Below are 17,263 nucleotides of genomic sequence, written 5' to 3'. Positions count from 1 at the left end.
TCGATGTAAAACAAAGATGGACTGTCCAATGAACATTTTGTTTTTCCTATACCCTCTGTAAATAGTTGTAAGAGGACGATACTGTCCAATACTGTACTACCATGTAACTGTTCTATCCTCCCAGGACCAGCCCTGTAAACCCTTACCACCATACGAAGCATCACCCCGCCGGGTTCACTTTTGACAAGGGGTGAATGTGGTAGTATGTATTGGGGGTCATGTGGGACTGGAAGCCCTAATGTCATTGGCTGACAGATCCCGGGTCCTGGTTGGCCGTTGACCTCATACTCCGCCCTGAAGGCGAAGTATAAGAAGCCGGTGCCTTCCCCCGCAGGCCAGTTTACTATCGGGCTGCTGGGGAACAGACACGCTTAATAAAGCCTCATCGACTTCACTCTATTCGTCTCACGGAGTCTTTGTGCACCACACTCTGTTATTTAAGGATGACATCCGGGCAATAGTAAGGGATGACATCGGTGCTATGGAGGATAAGGTTGAATCCATTTGGGAGGAAATCAGGAATAGTAAGGCAAAAAAGTCACTGATAGGAGTAGTCCATAGGCCACCAAATAGTAACATTATGGTGGGGCAGGCAATAAAGAAGGAAATAACTGATGCATGTAGAAATGGTACAGCAGTTATCATGGGGAATTTTAATCTACATGTCGATTGGTTTCCCAGGTCGGTCAAGGCAGCCTTAAGGAGGAGTTTATAGAATGTATCCATGATAGTTCCCTAGAACAGTATGTAATGGAACCTACGAGGAAACAAGCGGTCCTAGATCTAGTCCTGTGTAATGAGATAGGATTGATTAATGATCTCATAGTTAGGGATCCTGTTGGAAGGAGCGATCATAACATGGTGGAATTTAAAATACAGATGGAGGGTGAGAAGAAAAAAGTCAAACACTAGTGTTTTGTGCTTAAACAAAGGAGATTACAATGGGATGAGAGAAGAGCTAGCTAAGGTAGACTGGGAGCAAATACTTTATGGTGAAACAATTGAGGAACAGTGGAGAACCTTCCAAGTGATTTTTCACAGTGCTCAGCAAAGGGTTATACCAACAAAAAGGAAGGACGGTAGAAAGAGGGAAAATCGACCGTGGATATCTAAGGAAATAAGGGAGAGTATCAAATTGAAGGAAAAAGTGGCAAATATTAGTGGGAGACTAGAGGACTGGGAAATCTTTAGGGGGCAACAGAAAACTACTAAAAAAGCTATAAAGAAAAGTAAGATAGATTATGAGAGTAAATTTGCTCAGAATATAAAAACAGACAGTAAAAGTTTCTACAAATATATAAAACAAAAAAGAGTGGCTAAGGTAAATATTGGTCCTTTAGAGGATGAGAAGGGAGATTTAATAATGGGAGATGAGGAAATGGCTGAGGAACTGAACAGGTTTTTTGGGTCAGTCTTCACAGTGGAAGACACAAATAACATGCCAGTGACTGATGGAAATGAGGCTATGACAGTTGAGGACCTTGAGAGGATTGATATCACCAAGGAGGTAGTGATGGGCAAGCTAATGGGGCTAAAGGTAGACAAGTCTCCTGGCCCTGATGGAATGCATCCCAGAGTGCTAAAAGAGATGGCTAGGGAAATTGCAAATGCACTAGTGATAATTTACCAAAATTCACTAGACTCTGGGGTGGTCCCAGCGGATTGGAAATTAGCAAACGTGACACCACTGTTTAAAAAAGGAGGTAGGCAGAAAGTGGGTAATTATAGGGCAGTTAGCTTAACTTTGGTAGTAGGGAAGATGCTGGAATCTATCATCAAGGAAGAAATAGCGAGGCATCTGGATGGAAATTGTCCCATTGGACAGACGCAGCATGGGTTCATAAAGGGCAGATCGTGCCTAACTAATTTAGTGGAATTTTTTGAGGACATTAACAGTGCGGTAGATAACGGGGAGCCAATGGATGTGGTATATCTGGATTTCCAGAAAGCCTTTGACAAGGTGCCACACAAAAGGTTGTTGCAAAAGATAAAGATGCATGGCATTAAGGGGAAAGTAGGAGCATGGATAGAGGATTGGTTAATTAATAGAAAGCAAAGAGTGGGGATTAATGGGTGTTTCTCTGGTTGGGAATCAGTAGCTAGTGGTGTCCCTCAGGGATCAGTGTTGGGCCCACAACTGTTCACAATTTACATAGATGATTTGGAGTTGGGGACCAAGGGCAATGTGTCCAAGTTTGCAGACGACACTAAGATAAGTGGTAAAGCAAAAAGTGCAGAGGATACTGGAAGTCTGCAGAGGGATTTGGACAGGCTAAGTGAATGGGCTAGGGTCTGGCAGATAGAATACAATGTTGACAAATGTGAGGTTATCCATTTTGGTAAGAATAACGGCAAAAGGGATTATTATTTAAATGATAAAAAATTAAAACATGCTGCTGTGCAGAGAGATCTGGGTGTGCTAGTGCATGAGTCGCAGAAAGTTGGTTTTCAGGTGCAACAAATGATTAAGAAGGCAAATGGAATTTTGTCCTTCATTGCTAGAGGGATGGAGTTTAAGACTAGGGAGGTTATGCTGCAATTGTATAAGGTGTTAGTGAGGCCACACCTGGAGTATTGTGTTCAGTTTTGGTCTCCTTACTTGAGAAAGGACGTACTGGCATTGGAGGGTGTGCAGAGGAGATTCACTAGGTTAATCCCAGAGCTGAAGGGGTTGGATTACGAGGAGAGGTTGAGTAGACTGGGACTGTACTCGTTGGAATTTAGAAGGATGAGGGGGGATCTTATAGAAACATATAAGATTATGAAGGGAATAGATAGGATAGGGCAGGTTGTTTCCACTGGCGGGTGAAAGCAGAACTAGGGGGCATAGCCTCAAAATAAGGGGAAGTAGATTTAGGACTGAGTTTAGGAGGAACTTCTTCACCCAAAGGGTTGTGAATCTATGGAATTCCTTGCCCAGTGAAGCAGTAGAGGCTCCTTCATTAAATGTTTTTAAGATAAAGATAGATAGTTTTTTGAAGAATAAAGGGATTAAGGGTTATGGTGTTCGGGCCGGAAAGTGGAGCTGAGTCCACAAAAGATCAGCCATGATCTCATTGGATGGCGGAGCAGGCTCAAGGGGCCAGATGGCCTACTCCTGCTCCTAGTTCTTCTGTTCTTATTATGTTCTTATTTAATGGGCATCTTGACAAATACATGAATAGGATGGGAATAGAGGGATACGGACCCAGGAAGTGGAGAAGATTTTAGTTTAGACGGGCAGCATGGTCGGCACAGGCGTGGAGGGCCGAAGGGCCTGTTCCTGTGCTGTACTTTTCTTTGTTGTTTGAAAGTTCGTGGGCGGGATTCTCCGTAATGGAGGCAGAGTGTCCGTGCCGTCGTGAACGCCACATGGGGCCAGCACGGTGCTGGAGTGGTTCATGCCGCACCAGCCTCCCTTCCTGGCGGTAACTGGGTGCCGCGCCAACATGCGCATGCACAGTCGCACCGCGCCAACCCGCAAATGCGCGGGGGACTTCCTCAACGCGCCGGCCCAGACGCAACATGGCGCAGGGGTTCAGGGGCCAGCCGCATAACAATATAGGCCCGGGGCTGGAGAGGCCGGCCCGCCGATCAGTGGGCCTTGATCGCGGGCCAGACCCCATCGGAGGCCCCCCCCCGGTGAAGGAGACCCCCCCCCCGGCCACAGGCCGCCCTCCGACCCTGTGCGCAGAGTTCCCGCCGGCTGCGAGCAGGTGTGGATGGCGCCGGTGGGACTCTTGTCTTTTCTGCGTGGCTGCTCAGCCCATTAAGGCCGGAGAATCGGCGGCCCAGCCGCGGACAGCCACCCGGGGCCGGCGCCGCGCCAATCGCGCTGGCGCCAATGGCGCTGATTCGCCGCTCCTCGGAGAACCGGGTGCTAGCATTGTGACGGCGGGGCGCGGTTGCGGCAATTCTCCGGCCCGGCGCGGGGCTCGGAGAATCCCGCCCCTTGTTCTTCTCCGACTCGAACTCCGGGTATCCTGGGTCTCGGGCGGAAGGCTGGTGTTCGGGCTGCTCTCCCCATCAGTTGCTGGCCGTTTGGTGGGCACCGGCTCTGGCACTGGCTGGGGGCAGGGGACACGTGTGTCATGGGGATCCGCAACGAAGCAAGGTCTCACTTCCTTGCCCGCTGCCAAACTCCGCTTCGGCAACCTCCCTTTTCTCTCGGCCGCCGACCACGTTCAGTGCCCTCTGCACGGGCATGGTGAGGGGCCGCAGTTCTGCTGGTCCCCCTCCGGTCTTCTCCCGTTCCTGGTGGTTACACATGGCCTCCTCCTGGGGGCCGGGAAACACATACAACGTCACCGTTAGACAGTTCGACGCATGCTGCCCAGGGGTTGGGTAAATGGTGGCCTCAGTGGCCAGGGCATCCAGCCATGACGGCTGGCATGGGTGCTGGCATGTGGGGCAGGGTGGAGGTTCGGCCGTCCCCACAGGGGGAGGGACCGGGTTACAGATGTGTGGGGGCGGCGGGGTTAGTGCTTGGGGCATATAGCAGCCAACTCACCCTGACTGCCCTGAGGAGGTTGTGAAGTTTCTTTCAGCACTGCATGCCAGTACGGGGACGTTGCCAATGGCGCTGACCGCCTCTGCCACCTGCGCCCAGATATGGTGAATGGCGGCGCCTGGAGGCCTTCCTCCCGGGCCTGGGTACACGGTCATCCACCTCGCCTCCATGAGGCTGTCCAGCTCAGCGTCCCTGAACCGTGGTGCTGCTCTCCTTCCAGACATCTTGTTGGCTGGGACGGTGCGTGTGGGGGGATGGATCGTTTAAGTGCAGCAGCGGCGTGTGAGCCTCATGTGCGCCAATCACGGATCCGGCGAATCCGACGCCGTTCTCCATGGAATTGATTGCGTTCCATGTGGCGATTGTGCTAGCCCATTTAAGAAGCTGAATCGGTGCAGCTGTTGCGCTGTTTTTTCTGTCGTAAAACACCACAGTCCCCACACCGGCGTCCCCACTTAACCGCAAAATTGGAGAATCCAGCCCATCGTCTCCCAAATGGAGAATTTTGCCCAGTGCTTCTAATTTTCGCACATTATCAGTAATCTCTCTTGTAGTGACTAGAGGTAGCTGCTTCAGGGAACAGAAAAATCACACTAATAGACTAGGATTTGTGGCATGTTAGCGCAATGTGGAGTGAGTTATACATTGCATCCAAGTATACTCCCTGATCAGCATCTATTTGATTCTGTCTGAAATGGCAAGTGTTTTTTCCCTAATACCACCAAATTGTACATTGAACACTCAACAATATTTACAATAATTGTCTGTGACTATGAACTGTATCATTCTAATGGTTTTGGGTGGTTTATGCTCCAACTATAGGTCCAGCACAAAGCGGATGGAAGCACAGTATTAAAACTGGCTGACTTTGGCCTCGCTCTGAAAGGGACCAACCCCATATTTACCGTCTGTGGGACACCAACATATGTGGCTCCTGAAATCCTCTCTGAGACAGGTATTAAAGACAAAGGAAAATTGTACCCTTATGTCAGGAATAGAAAGTATTAGTTCACTGAGCAATCGTGTTAATCATTATCCTCATCATAGAATTTACAGTGCCGAAGGAGGCCATTCGGCCCATCGAGTCTGCACCAGCTCTTGGAAAGAGCACCGTACCCAAGGTCAACACCTCCACCCTATCCCCATAACCCACTAACCCCACCCAACACCAACACCAAGGGCAATTTTGGACACAAAGGGCAATTTATCATGGCCAATCCACCTAACCTGATTTTAATCATTTTCATATTCCCAACTAATTGGTTTAATTTAGCATCACCTTCAATGAGAAAGGTATAAGGACACCAAGATATTTTTATGCTAATGCTATTGGGAAGAATGCTTGTAAATTGAAAATATCTCTCTAGCCCTCCTCACCTCAGATTGGCAAATCTCTGATTTTGGACCATCTTTCCTGATTGTATGCATTAAGCATCCTCCTTGGTGTTGTACAATATTTCATGCCCCAAACAAGTGCTTGCATTACATTGAGTCAAAATTATATAGAAAATTTAATGTGAAAACAGGATTCCCGGCCCAACCAATCCAAGTTGGAGTTAATTCCCCCTAAGAGTGGAATTCCAAAATTCACAGGCCGATCCTGGTCCCAATTCCCTTTATTCTCCTTTCTCACATTGATGCTGCCCAATTGAAATTTACTTCAACACATGCAATGTTCAGGTATAGGAATGTAGGAACAGGAGTAAGCCAGTCAACTCTATTCTGCCTGTCCTGAAATTCAGTCAGATCATGGCTGGTCTGTATCTCAATTCCATTTCATCAATATATACCTTATACCCTTGGCTAATAAAAATCTTTTAATATATGCCGTGAAAATTTCACTTGATCCAGTATTCACAGATTTTGCAGGGAGAGAGGTCTAGGCTTCCAAGTACCCATTGTGGGAAATAGTGCTTCTCAATTTCACTGCTAAATGACTTGATTTAAACTCTAATTTTAAGACTAGGTACTCTCGTTCTGTATTCCTCCACCAGAGGGAACAATTTCTCTGTATATACTCTACCAAACCTCTTTACATTTAAACACCCCAATGGGAATTCCCCTCAATGTCCTAAATTGAAGGGAATAGAAGCCAGTTTCATGCAATCTGACTGCCCAATTTAACTCTATAAGTACCGTTCTGGTGAATCTGCTCTGTACATCTTCCAGGGGCAGTATATCCTTCATGAGGTTCCAGCACTTACTTTAGAGCCAGAGCAGTCTACAGCACAGAAAAGGCCCATCGGCCCATCATGTCTGCGCTGGTTTAAAAAAAAACATCTAACACTTACCTCATTTTCCAGCACTTGACCCATAGCCTTGACATGGGGCCGGTTTAGCACACAGGGCTAAATCGCTGGCTTTGAAAGCAGACCAAGGCAGGCCAGCAGCACGGTTCACTTCCCGTACCAGCCTCCCTGAACAGGCGCCGGAATGTGGCGACTAGGGACTTTTCACAGTAACTTCATTTGAAGCCTACTTGTGACAATAAGCGATTTTCATTTTCATTTCACATAGCAAGAGCACATCTCAATACTACTTAAACGTTGAGGGTCTCTGACTCCACCACCCTTTCAGGCAGTGAGTTCCAGGCAAACACCACCCTCTGGGGGGAAAAGGTTTTTCCTCAGATCCCCTATAAACCTCCTGCTCCTTATCTTAAATATATGATAAGATAATTTAATCTTATCATAAGATAAGATTAAATTATCCCCCCCACCAAGGGGAAAAGTGTCTTCCTGGCTGCTCTATCTATGCCCCTCATAATTTTATACATCTCAAACTTGTTCCCCCCTCAGTCTCCTCTGCTCCAAGGAAAACAACCCCACTCTATCCAATCTTTCTTGTACATTTCCTCTGCACCCTTCCCAGTGCTATCACATCCCTCCTATAATGTGGATCCCAGAACTGCACACAATACTCTAGCTGTAGCCTAGCCAACGTTTTATGCAGTTCCAGCATAACTTCCCTGCTCCTGAACTCCATGCCCCGGCTAACAAAGGCAAGTATGTCATGTGGCTTCTTAACCACTTTATACACCTGCCCTGTTACCTTAAGGGACCGGTATACATGCACACGAAGGTCCCTCTGATCCTCGGTGCTTCCCAAGGTTCTAACGTTCTTTATGTATTCCCTTGCCTTGTTTGCCCTGCCCAAGTGCATCATCTCATTATCCGGATTGAATTCCATTTGTTAAGGATCAGCCCATCTGACCAGTCCATCTATATTCTTCTGTAATCTACGGCTATCCTCCTCACTATTTACCACCCCACCAATGTTTGTATCATCAGTGAATTTACTGATCAACCCTCTTGCATTCAAGTCTAAATCATTTATATAAATCACAAACAGCAATGGCCCCAACACTGATCTCTGTGGGACCCCACTGGACGCAGGCTTTGTGTCAGAACAACACTCCTCGACCATCACCCTCTGCATCCTGCCACTCAACCAATTCTGGATCCAATTTGCCAAATTTCCATGGATCCCATGGGTTCTTACCTTCACGATCAGTCTCCCATGTGAGACCTTATCAAAAGCCTTAACTATTGTCTAATTCCAGATTCCCGCTTTAACTTGTCCACTACCCTCGACACACGCACGAGAGACCACACAGGGGAGGGAAGGGTAAAAATTCAAAGTCTTTATTTCACACGGTGGTTGTTAGCGCCTTACTCTTCCTCAATTCGAGGTTTTATTGTAGATTCATTCAGGTCTCTGTAGTTTCAGAAATGTAGCATAAGACCATAAGACCATAAGACATAGGAGTGGAAGTAAGGCCATTCGGCCCATCGAGTCCACTCCACCATTCAATCATGGCTGATTTCAACTCCATTTACCCGCTCTCTCTCCGTAGCCCTTAATTCCTCGAGAAATCAAGAATTTATCAACTTCTGTCTTAAAGACACTCAACGTCCCGGCCTCCACCGCCCTCTGTGGCAATGAATTCCACAGACCCACCACTCTCTGGCTGAAGATATTTCTCCTCATCTCTGCCTTTCTGCCTTTCTGGAGAGGGAGAGAAAGCAGGTCCTTGTCTTTCTGTTTCTAGGACTCAACTGCGCCCTCAGGTCTCTGAGAACCATCCCACTGGGATAGGATCCAATCGCCACCTGTTACTGGGCAGAGTACGGCTTTTTGGCCAATTCATTGGCCACCAACTATTCAATCAAACTGAATCCCACCCCATCTCTCTCTCTGGTGCCGAAAAATCTGAAGCTCTGTTCAAACTAGCAGAAACTAATAGAGTGCTCTTTCCTGCAACTTATGAATTCCTCATTCTCTCTGCTGTTTAACTTAAAGTTACATTCCCATTATTCATCCATGGATCAAAAATGATAGCGGTAAAAATAGAAGGAAGGAGAAATAAAGGAATAAATAGGAAAAAACCCCAGTAGTCTGGTCAGGGGGAGTCCAGAAGATATAGGAGGAGAATTAGACCATTCGGCATATTGAGTGTGCCCCGCAATGCGATCATGCTGATATATTCCTCATCCACATTCTCCTGCCTTCTCCCCATAACCCCTGATCCCCTTATTAATCAAGAACACCAGATGTGTGCTTGAGGTGCTGTTACCTTCAGAGCTAAAGACCAAGAGCTGGAAGGTGGAATTAGACAGAATAGTTATTTCTTAGAACATAAGTACTTACATAAGGTTCAGACAGGGCATTGGAGGGATACAAGATAGCCAGGAGGGAACTGAAGAAAGGGATTAGGAGAGCTAAGAGAGGGCATGAACAATCTTTGGCGGGTAGGATCAAGGGAAACCCCAAGGCCTTTTACACATATGTGAGAAATATGAGAATGACTAGAGCGAGGGTAGGTCCGATCAAGGACAGTAGCAGGAGATTGTGTATTGAGTCTGAAGAGATAGGAAAGGTCTTGAACGAGTACTTTTCTTCTGTATTTACAAATGAGAGGGGCGATATTGTTGGAGAGAACAGTGTGAAACAGATTGGTAAGCTCGAGGAAATACTTGGTAGGAAGGAAGATGTGTTGGGCATTTTGAAAAACTTGAGGATAGACAAGTCCCCCGGGCCTGACGCGATATATCCAAGGATTCTATGGGAAGCAAGAGGTGAAATTTCAGAGCCGTTGGCAATGATCTTTTCGTCCTCACTGTCAACAGGGGTGGTACCAGGGGATTGGAGAGTGGCGAATGTCGTGCCCCTGTTCAAAAAAGGGACTAGGGATAACCCTGGGAATTACAGGCCAGTTAGTCTTACTTCGGTGGTAGGCAAAGTAATGGAAAGGGTACTGAAGGATAGGATTTCTGAGCATCTGGAAAGACACTGCTTGATTAGGGATAGTCAGCACGGATTTGTGAGGGGTAGGTCTTGCCTTACAAATCTTATTGAATTCTTTGAGGAGGTGACCAAGCATGTGGATGAAGGTAAAGCAGTGGATGTAGTGTACATGGATTTTAGTAAGGCATTTGATAAGGTTCCCCATGGTAGGCTTATGCAGAAAGTAAGGAGGCATGGGATAGTGGGAAATTTGGCCAGTTGGATAACGAACTGGCTAACCGATAGAAGTCAGAGAGTGGTGGTGGATGGCAAATATTCAGCCTGGATCCCAGTTACCAGTGGCGTACCGCAGGGATCAGTTCTGGGTCCTCTGCTGTTTGTGATTTTCATTAATGACTTGGATGAGGGAGTTGAAGGGTGGGTCAGTAAATTTGCAGACGATACGAAGATTGGTGGAGTTGTGGATAGTAAGGAGGGCTGTTGTCGGCTGCAAAGAGACATAGATAGGATGCAGAGCTGGGCTGAGAAGTGGCAGATGGAGTTTAACCCTGAAAAGTGTGAGGTTGTCCATTTTGGAAGGACAAATATGAATGCGGAATACAGGGTTAACGGTAGAGTTCTTGGCAATGTGGAGGAGCAGAGAGATCTTGGGGTCTATGTTCATACATCTTTGAAAGTTGCCACTCAAGTAGATAGAGCTGTGAAGAAGGCCTATGGTGTGCTCGCGTTCATTAACAGAGGGATTGAATTTAAGAGCCGTGAGGTGATGATGCAGCTGTACAAAACTTTGGTAAGGCCACATTTGGAGTACTGTGTACAATTCTGATCGCCTCATTTTAGGAAGGATGTGGAAGCTTTGGAAAAGGTGCAAAGAAGATTTACCAGGATGTTGCCTGGAATGGAGAGTAGGTCTTACGAGGAAAGGTTGAGGGTGCTAGGCCTTTTCTCATTAGAACGGAGAAGGATGAGGGGCGACTTGATAGAGGTTTATAAGATGATCAGGGGAATAGATAGAGTAGACAGTCAGAGACTTTTTCCCCGGGTGGAACAAACCATTACAAGGGGACATAAATTTAAGGTGAAAGGTGGAAGATATAGGAGGGATATCAGAGGTAGGTTCTTTACCCAGAGAGTAGTGGGGGCATGGAATGCACTGCCTGTGGAAGTAGTTGAGTCGGAAACATTAGGGACCTTCAAGCAGCTATTGGATAGGTACATGGATTACGGTAAAATGATATAGTGTAGATTTATTTGTTCTCAAGGGCAGCACGGTAGCATTGTGGATAGCACAATTGCTTCACAGCTCCAGGGTCCCAGGTTCGATTCCGGCTTGGGTCACTGCCTGTGCGGAGTCTGCACGTCCTCCCCGTGTCTGCGTGGGTTTCCTCCGGGTGCTCCGGTTTCCTCCCACGGTCCAAAGATGTGCGGGTTAGGTGAATTGGCCAATGATAAATTGCCGTTAATGTCCAAATTGCCCTTGGTGTTGGGTGGAGGTGTTGAGTTTGGGTAGGGTGCTCTTTCCAAGAGCCGGTGCACTCAAAGGGCCGAATGGCCTCCTTCTGCACTGTAAATTCAATGATAATCTATGATTAATCTAGGACAAAGGTTCGGCACAACATCGTGGGCTGAAGGGCCTGTTCTGTGCTGTATTTTCTATGTACTATGTACTATGTACTATGAGCAGGAATAGGCGATTTAGCCCCTCGAGCCTGCACCACCATTCAATACAATCATGGCTGATCCCATCCTGGCCTCAACTCCACCATCCTGCCCATTCATCGTAACCCTTCAACCCATTCTTAATTAAAAATCAGTTGAACTCCTTCTTAAATGTACTCATTATCCAGGCATCCACCTACTCTGGAGTAGCAAATTCCACAGATTCACAATCCTTTGGGAGAACTAGATTCTCCTCAACTCCATTTTAAATTTACTACCCTTTATTCTGAGACCATGACCTCTCGTTCTAGAATGCCCCACAAGAGGAAACATCCGCTCCACGTCTACTTTATCCATACCTTTTATCATCTTATATACCTCAACTTGATCTCCCCTCATTCTTTTAAAACTTGAGAGTATAGGCTTAAACTGCTCAATCTCTCTTCATACGACAGACTCTTCATCTCTGGAATCAACTTAAAGAACCTCCTCTGAATTGCCTCCAATGCCACTACATCGTTCCTCAAATAATGGGACCAAATCTGTGCACAATACTCCAGGGGCGGTCTCACCAATGCCTTGTATAGTCGCAACAACACTTTCTTACCTTTATAGTCAATTCCTTTAGCTATAAATGCCAAGATTCCATTTGCTTTCTTTACTACCTGCAGTACCTACATGCTAGTTTTCTGCGATTCATGCACAGGATGCCCAGATCCCTATGGACTGGAGCACTCCAAAGTCTCTCCCCATTAAATAATAAGTTGCCTTTCTATTTCTCCGACCAAAATGGATGATTACAGTTGGTGATTGGGGAATATTACTTGCGGTGGTCGTTTCAGTTACGGTGGTGAGAATCTGTCCGAGATTAAACTGTATAATTATCCAGGTAAGTCCCACGCATCCACCCGACTGAAATTAGAGTCATTCGCAGAGGCTCCCAGACAGCACAAATCAGCCCATTGGAAGCTTAACCTTCCTGGACAATCAGGACTTCCCGCAGGGTCCCAATGTACATCACTGACTTAAATCCAGATCTCTGGATTGGATGTCGGATAGTTTGAACTTTTGATTTTGATTATTCTTTGTGCCAGTGCATTAGCATTCAGGAGAGTGTTGACTTTCACCAGTGAGTGCATTTAATCATTTATTATGTACGATATACACAACTTTATGCAAGGTTATAATTTTAAGTTACAGACATCATTTTGAGGCAGTGAGTTAAATGTGCTTTGTTCACATTTGATTACATACAGTTGCCGTTACATTAAAATACTGAAGAGAAGGAGCCTGTCCCTTTATCCTCCACCTCCTTTTTTGTGACGTCTAGTTCAATAGATTACTGCACTAGCTTTCAACTACAATTAGTATTTGTGATACTGTTGAACAGTGAGCATTGCCAGCCCATATTGACACTAATATTTGGTCATATTTTCTTTGCTAGGCTATGGGCTAGAGGTGGATATGTGGGCCACTGGTGTAATCCTGTACATCCTGCTCTGTGGCTTTCCTCCATTCCGGAGTCTAGAGCGAGACCAAGAGGAATTATTTGAAATGATCCAGCTTGGAGAATATGAATTCCTCTCTCCGTATTGGGACAGTATTTCTGATGGTGAGCTTCATTTTATTTCAAGCTGTGACTTGTCAGTGTAATCATCGGAAAGGTAATGAGTTCACAGATCCGCGCTCCCTTCGAGATGTTGCCCAGATTACTGATGAGATGTGCCTTTATATTATTTTTTTCTAATTACTTCATTGGAGCTTTTCATTTGAATCAGAAAATGGTGTAGAGACTTTCATGATTATCACTGCACTTAGCTGTGTGAGAAGATGGAGTTTTACTCTTTCCCCTCCCTCAGCAGGATTTGGAGTTCTGTTTCATTGTACAGGGTTGGCAAACTTTGTTGGGGGAGTGTAGAACATATAGGACCTCAAGTGGATGAATTCAATTTTGGCAAGAGCCCTTTCCAAACCTTCAGACTTCAACCTTGGTTTAATGTTAGCATTTTTGGTTCTCCGTTACTAAAGGCAACTTGATTCTATCGATTCAGTGAAAGATCCATTACATTGGGAAATAGTGAATGTAACTCCTTTATACAAAAAGGGAAAGAGACAAGAAGCCAGGGTGTGCAGGCCAGTTAGCTTAACATCTGTCGTGGGGGAAATAGTGGACGCTATTATTTAGAAAGAATCAAGATGAGGAGGGTTATCATTATGTTTAACCTACTTATTGGAGTTCTTTGAAGAAGTAATAGAGTAGATAAAGGGGAACTGGTGGATGTACTATGCTTAGATTTCCAGAAGGTATTTGATAAGGTGTCACATCAAACATTATTGCAGAAAGGAGGAGTAACATTGACACGGATAGAAGATTGACCAGCTAAAGGAAACCAAGAGTAGGCATAAATGGTCCATTGGCTGGTTGGCAAGATGTAACAAATGGTCTGCCACAGGGATCAGAGTAGGGGCTGCAACATTTTACAATTTATATGAATGACTTGGATGAAGGACCAAAAATTTGGTGCTAACTGTGCTGATAACACAAAGATAAGTAGGAAAGTAAGTTGTGAAGAGGACAGAAAAAGGCTACAAAGGGATATTGACAGATTAAATGAGTGGGCAAAGATCTGGCAAATGAAGTATAATGTGGGAAAATGTGAAATTGTCCATTTTCACAGGAAGAATAAAAAAGAAGCTACTTATCTTAATGGTGAGAGATTGCAGAGCTCGGAGATGCAGAGGGATCGGTGTGTCCTAGTGCACGAATCACAAAAGTTTAGTATGCAGGTACAGCAAGTGATTAGGAAATCTAATAGAATGGTATTGTTTATTATGAGGGCAATTGAATCTAAGAGTAGTGCGGTTACACTTCAGTTATTCAGGGAATTGGTGATACCACATCTGGAGTATTGTGGACAGTATTTGTCTCCATATTTCACAAAGGATGTAAATGCATTGGAAGCAGTTCAGAGAAGGCTCATTACACGAATACCTGAAATGGGTGTGTTGCCTTCTGAGGAAAGTTTACATCGAAAATAGGAGCAGGGGGAAGTCATTCGGCCCTTCGAGCCTGCTCCGCCATTCATTATGATCATGGCTGATCACCCAACTCAATAGCCTTATTCCGCATTCCACCCCCATATACTTTGATCCCCTTCGCCCTAAGTGCTATATCTAACTACTTTTTGAAAACATACAGGGCAGGATTCTTCGGTCTGCCAGCCACGTTTTCCTGCGCAGCGCGCCCCCACCACAGCGGGATTCACCGTTCCCGCAGCCTGTCAATGGGATTTCCCATTGTGGCTACCCCACGCCGTTGGGAAACCCACCGGTGTGGGTGCCCTGCTGGCGGACTGGAGGATCCCGCCGATGGAGAATTTCACTGACAATGTTTTGGCCTCAACTACTTCCTGTGATAATGAATTCCACAGGCTTACCACTCTCTGGGTGAAGACATTTCTCCCCATCTGTGTCCTAAATGGTTGACCCTGTATCCTCAGACTGTGACCCCTGGTTCTGGATGCACCCACCGTCGGGAACATCCTTCCTGCATCTACCCCGTCTCGTCCTGTTACAATTTTGTATGTTTCTATGAGATCACCCCACATTCTTCTGAACTCCAGCGAATACAATCCTATCCGATTCAATGTCTCCTTGTACGTCACTCCTGCCATCCCAGGAATCAGTCTGGTAAACCTTCGCTGCACTCCCTCTACAGCAAGAACATCCTACCTCAGAAAAGGAAACCAAAACTGCACAGGTGTGGCCTCAACAAGGTCCTGTATAATTACAGCAAGCCATCCATGCTCCTGTACTTGAACCCTCTCGCAGTGAAGGCCAACATACCATTTGCCTTTTTTACCACCAGCTGTACCTGCATGTTTACCTTCAGTGACTGGTGTACCAGAATAACCAGGTCTCGTTGCACATTCCCTTCTCCTAATTTTTGGCCATTCAGATAATTGTCGTCTCATTTTTGCTACCAAAGTGGATAACCTCACAATTCTCCAAAGTATATTGTATCTGCCATTAATTTGCCCACTCACTCAACTTGTCTAAATCACTGAAGGATCTCTGGGTGCTCGGGACGTCTTGTGAGGTCTAATGAGATCTTGCGAGACATCGCGATCTGAATGTCATCCTCACTGGGCGGGATCCAGATTTGCATATTTAAGTGAGCAGTCAGCCTTTCTTAAATATGTCTGTGCTGGAGTATCCCAAGGCCCAGGATGGAACGCCGTTGCCTGGGAGACCTTGCAGTGGCGCCATTTAACACTGGTCTCTACAAATATGAACGAGGCGTGAAGGAACCTGGTTGGTTGGGCTCTGGTCGGGGTAGTACTCTGGCACTCCCGCTGCCACCCGAGCACCTTAACACTGCCACATGGGCACCCTAGCACTACATGGGTGCCCAGGTTGCCAGGGTGCCAGTTTGGCACTGCCAGGTTGGTGCCTGGGTGGTAGGTTACCAGTGCGGGGATCGGGCCAGGGGTGCTCTGCCCTTATGAGACGGGGCGAGGGGGGCTCGAAGACCGCCTAAGAAAAAAGTTGGGAATTTGGTGGTGGGGTCTGGAGACCACGTTGAGAGATTGGGGCAGCATTTAAAAATGTCGCCCCGATCTCTTCCTGTGTTGATGAGCTGAATTCGTTAGTGTCGAAAATTAAGGTAAGTGCGGCCGTGGTGGGACATTCCCCGCCAAGGCCAGAAAAAGGAGTCCCATTTGATAACGGGGTTGTTCTCGGCGCTTGTAACCTGCTAAACCCTTCCAAAACTGGACTCATTATTTCCTGTTACATCGTGCCCATTAGATCCTGATGGTTCTTGACAGGGTGGGTGTGGAGATGATGTTTCCACTTGTGGACGAATCTAGAACTAGGAGTCACTGTTTCAAAATAAAAGTCGCCCATTTAAAACGGAGATAAGGAGAAATATTTTTCGTTCAGAATCTTTGGAACTCACTTCCTCAAAAGGCCGTGGAATGAGAGTCTTTCAATATATTCAAGGCAGAGGTAGGTAGACTTGTGATAAGCAAGGGAGGGAAAGATTCAGGAGTTGGCGGGAATGTGGAGTTGAGGTAAACTCAGGTCAGCTTCAATATTGAATGGCACAGCATCTCATTGGGCCGAGTGGCCTTCTGCTTGTATTCATATGTTCATATGTACGTCATGGGTTCATTCCATGCTCTGGATATTTAAGCATATAACCTTGTCCAACATTTCAGCGCGGTAACTGAGGAAGCACTGCACTGTCAGATATACTGTTTCATAGCTGGATGCTGGAGGGGTCAGTAGTAGTTGGATTCTGGAGGGGTCAGTGGTAGCTTGATTCTGGAGTGGTCAGCATTAGCTGGATTCTGGAGGGGACAGTGTTAGCTGGATTCTGGAGGGGTCAGCATTAGCTGGATGCTGGAGGGGTCAGTGGTAGCTGGATTCTGGAGGGGTCAGCATTAGCTGAATGCTGGAGGGGTCAGTGGTAGCTGGATGCTGGAGGGGTCAGTGGTAGCTGGATTCTGGAGGGGTCAGCATTAGCTGGATGCTGGAGGGGTCAGTGGTAGCTGGATGCTGGAGGGGTCAGTGGTAGCTGGATTCTGGAGGGGTCAGTGGTAGATGCATTCTGGAGGGGACAGTGGTAGATGCATTCTGGAGGGGACAGTGTTAGCTGGATTCTGGAGGGGTCAGCATTAGCTGGATGCTGGAGGGGTCAGTGGTAGCTGGATTCTGGAGGGGTCAGCATTAGCTGAATGCTGGAGGGGTCAGTGGTAGCTGGATGCTGGAGGGGTCAGCATTAGCTGGATGCTGGAGGGGTCAGTGGTAGCTGGATTCTGGAGGGGTCAGTGGTAGCTGGATGCTGGAGGGGTCAGTGGTAGA

General features: G+C 46.6%; 1 protein-coding gene across 2 annotated transcripts in view; it reads left to right on the top strand.

Moving 5' to 3' along the window:
- LOC140385298 (serine/threonine-protein kinase DCLK3-like) overlaps positions 1-17,263 on the top strand; it is a 172,187-nt gene that overhangs the window by 128,058 nt on the left and 26,866 nt on the right. For both annotated transcript variants that reach the window (XM_072467317.1, XM_072467318.1), the window contains exons 3-4: positions 5,312-5,444; positions 12,840-13,007. In XM_072467317.1, coding sequence (XP_072323418.1) covers positions 5,312-5,444; positions 12,840-13,007 — 301 coding nt within the window. The remainder of the gene's footprint in view (positions 1-5,311; positions 5,445-12,839; positions 13,008-17,263) is intronic.

The sequence above is a fragment of the Scyliorhinus torazame genome, chromosome 11 (genome assembly GCF_047496885.1).
Source record: "Scyliorhinus torazame isolate Kashiwa2021f chromosome 11, sScyTor2.1, whole genome shotgun sequence".
Taxonomy (NCBI): Eukaryota; Metazoa; Chordata; class Chondrichthyes; order Carcharhiniformes; family Scyliorhinidae; genus Scyliorhinus; species Scyliorhinus torazame.
This window is presented reverse-complemented; position numbering and strand designations above follow the sequence as displayed.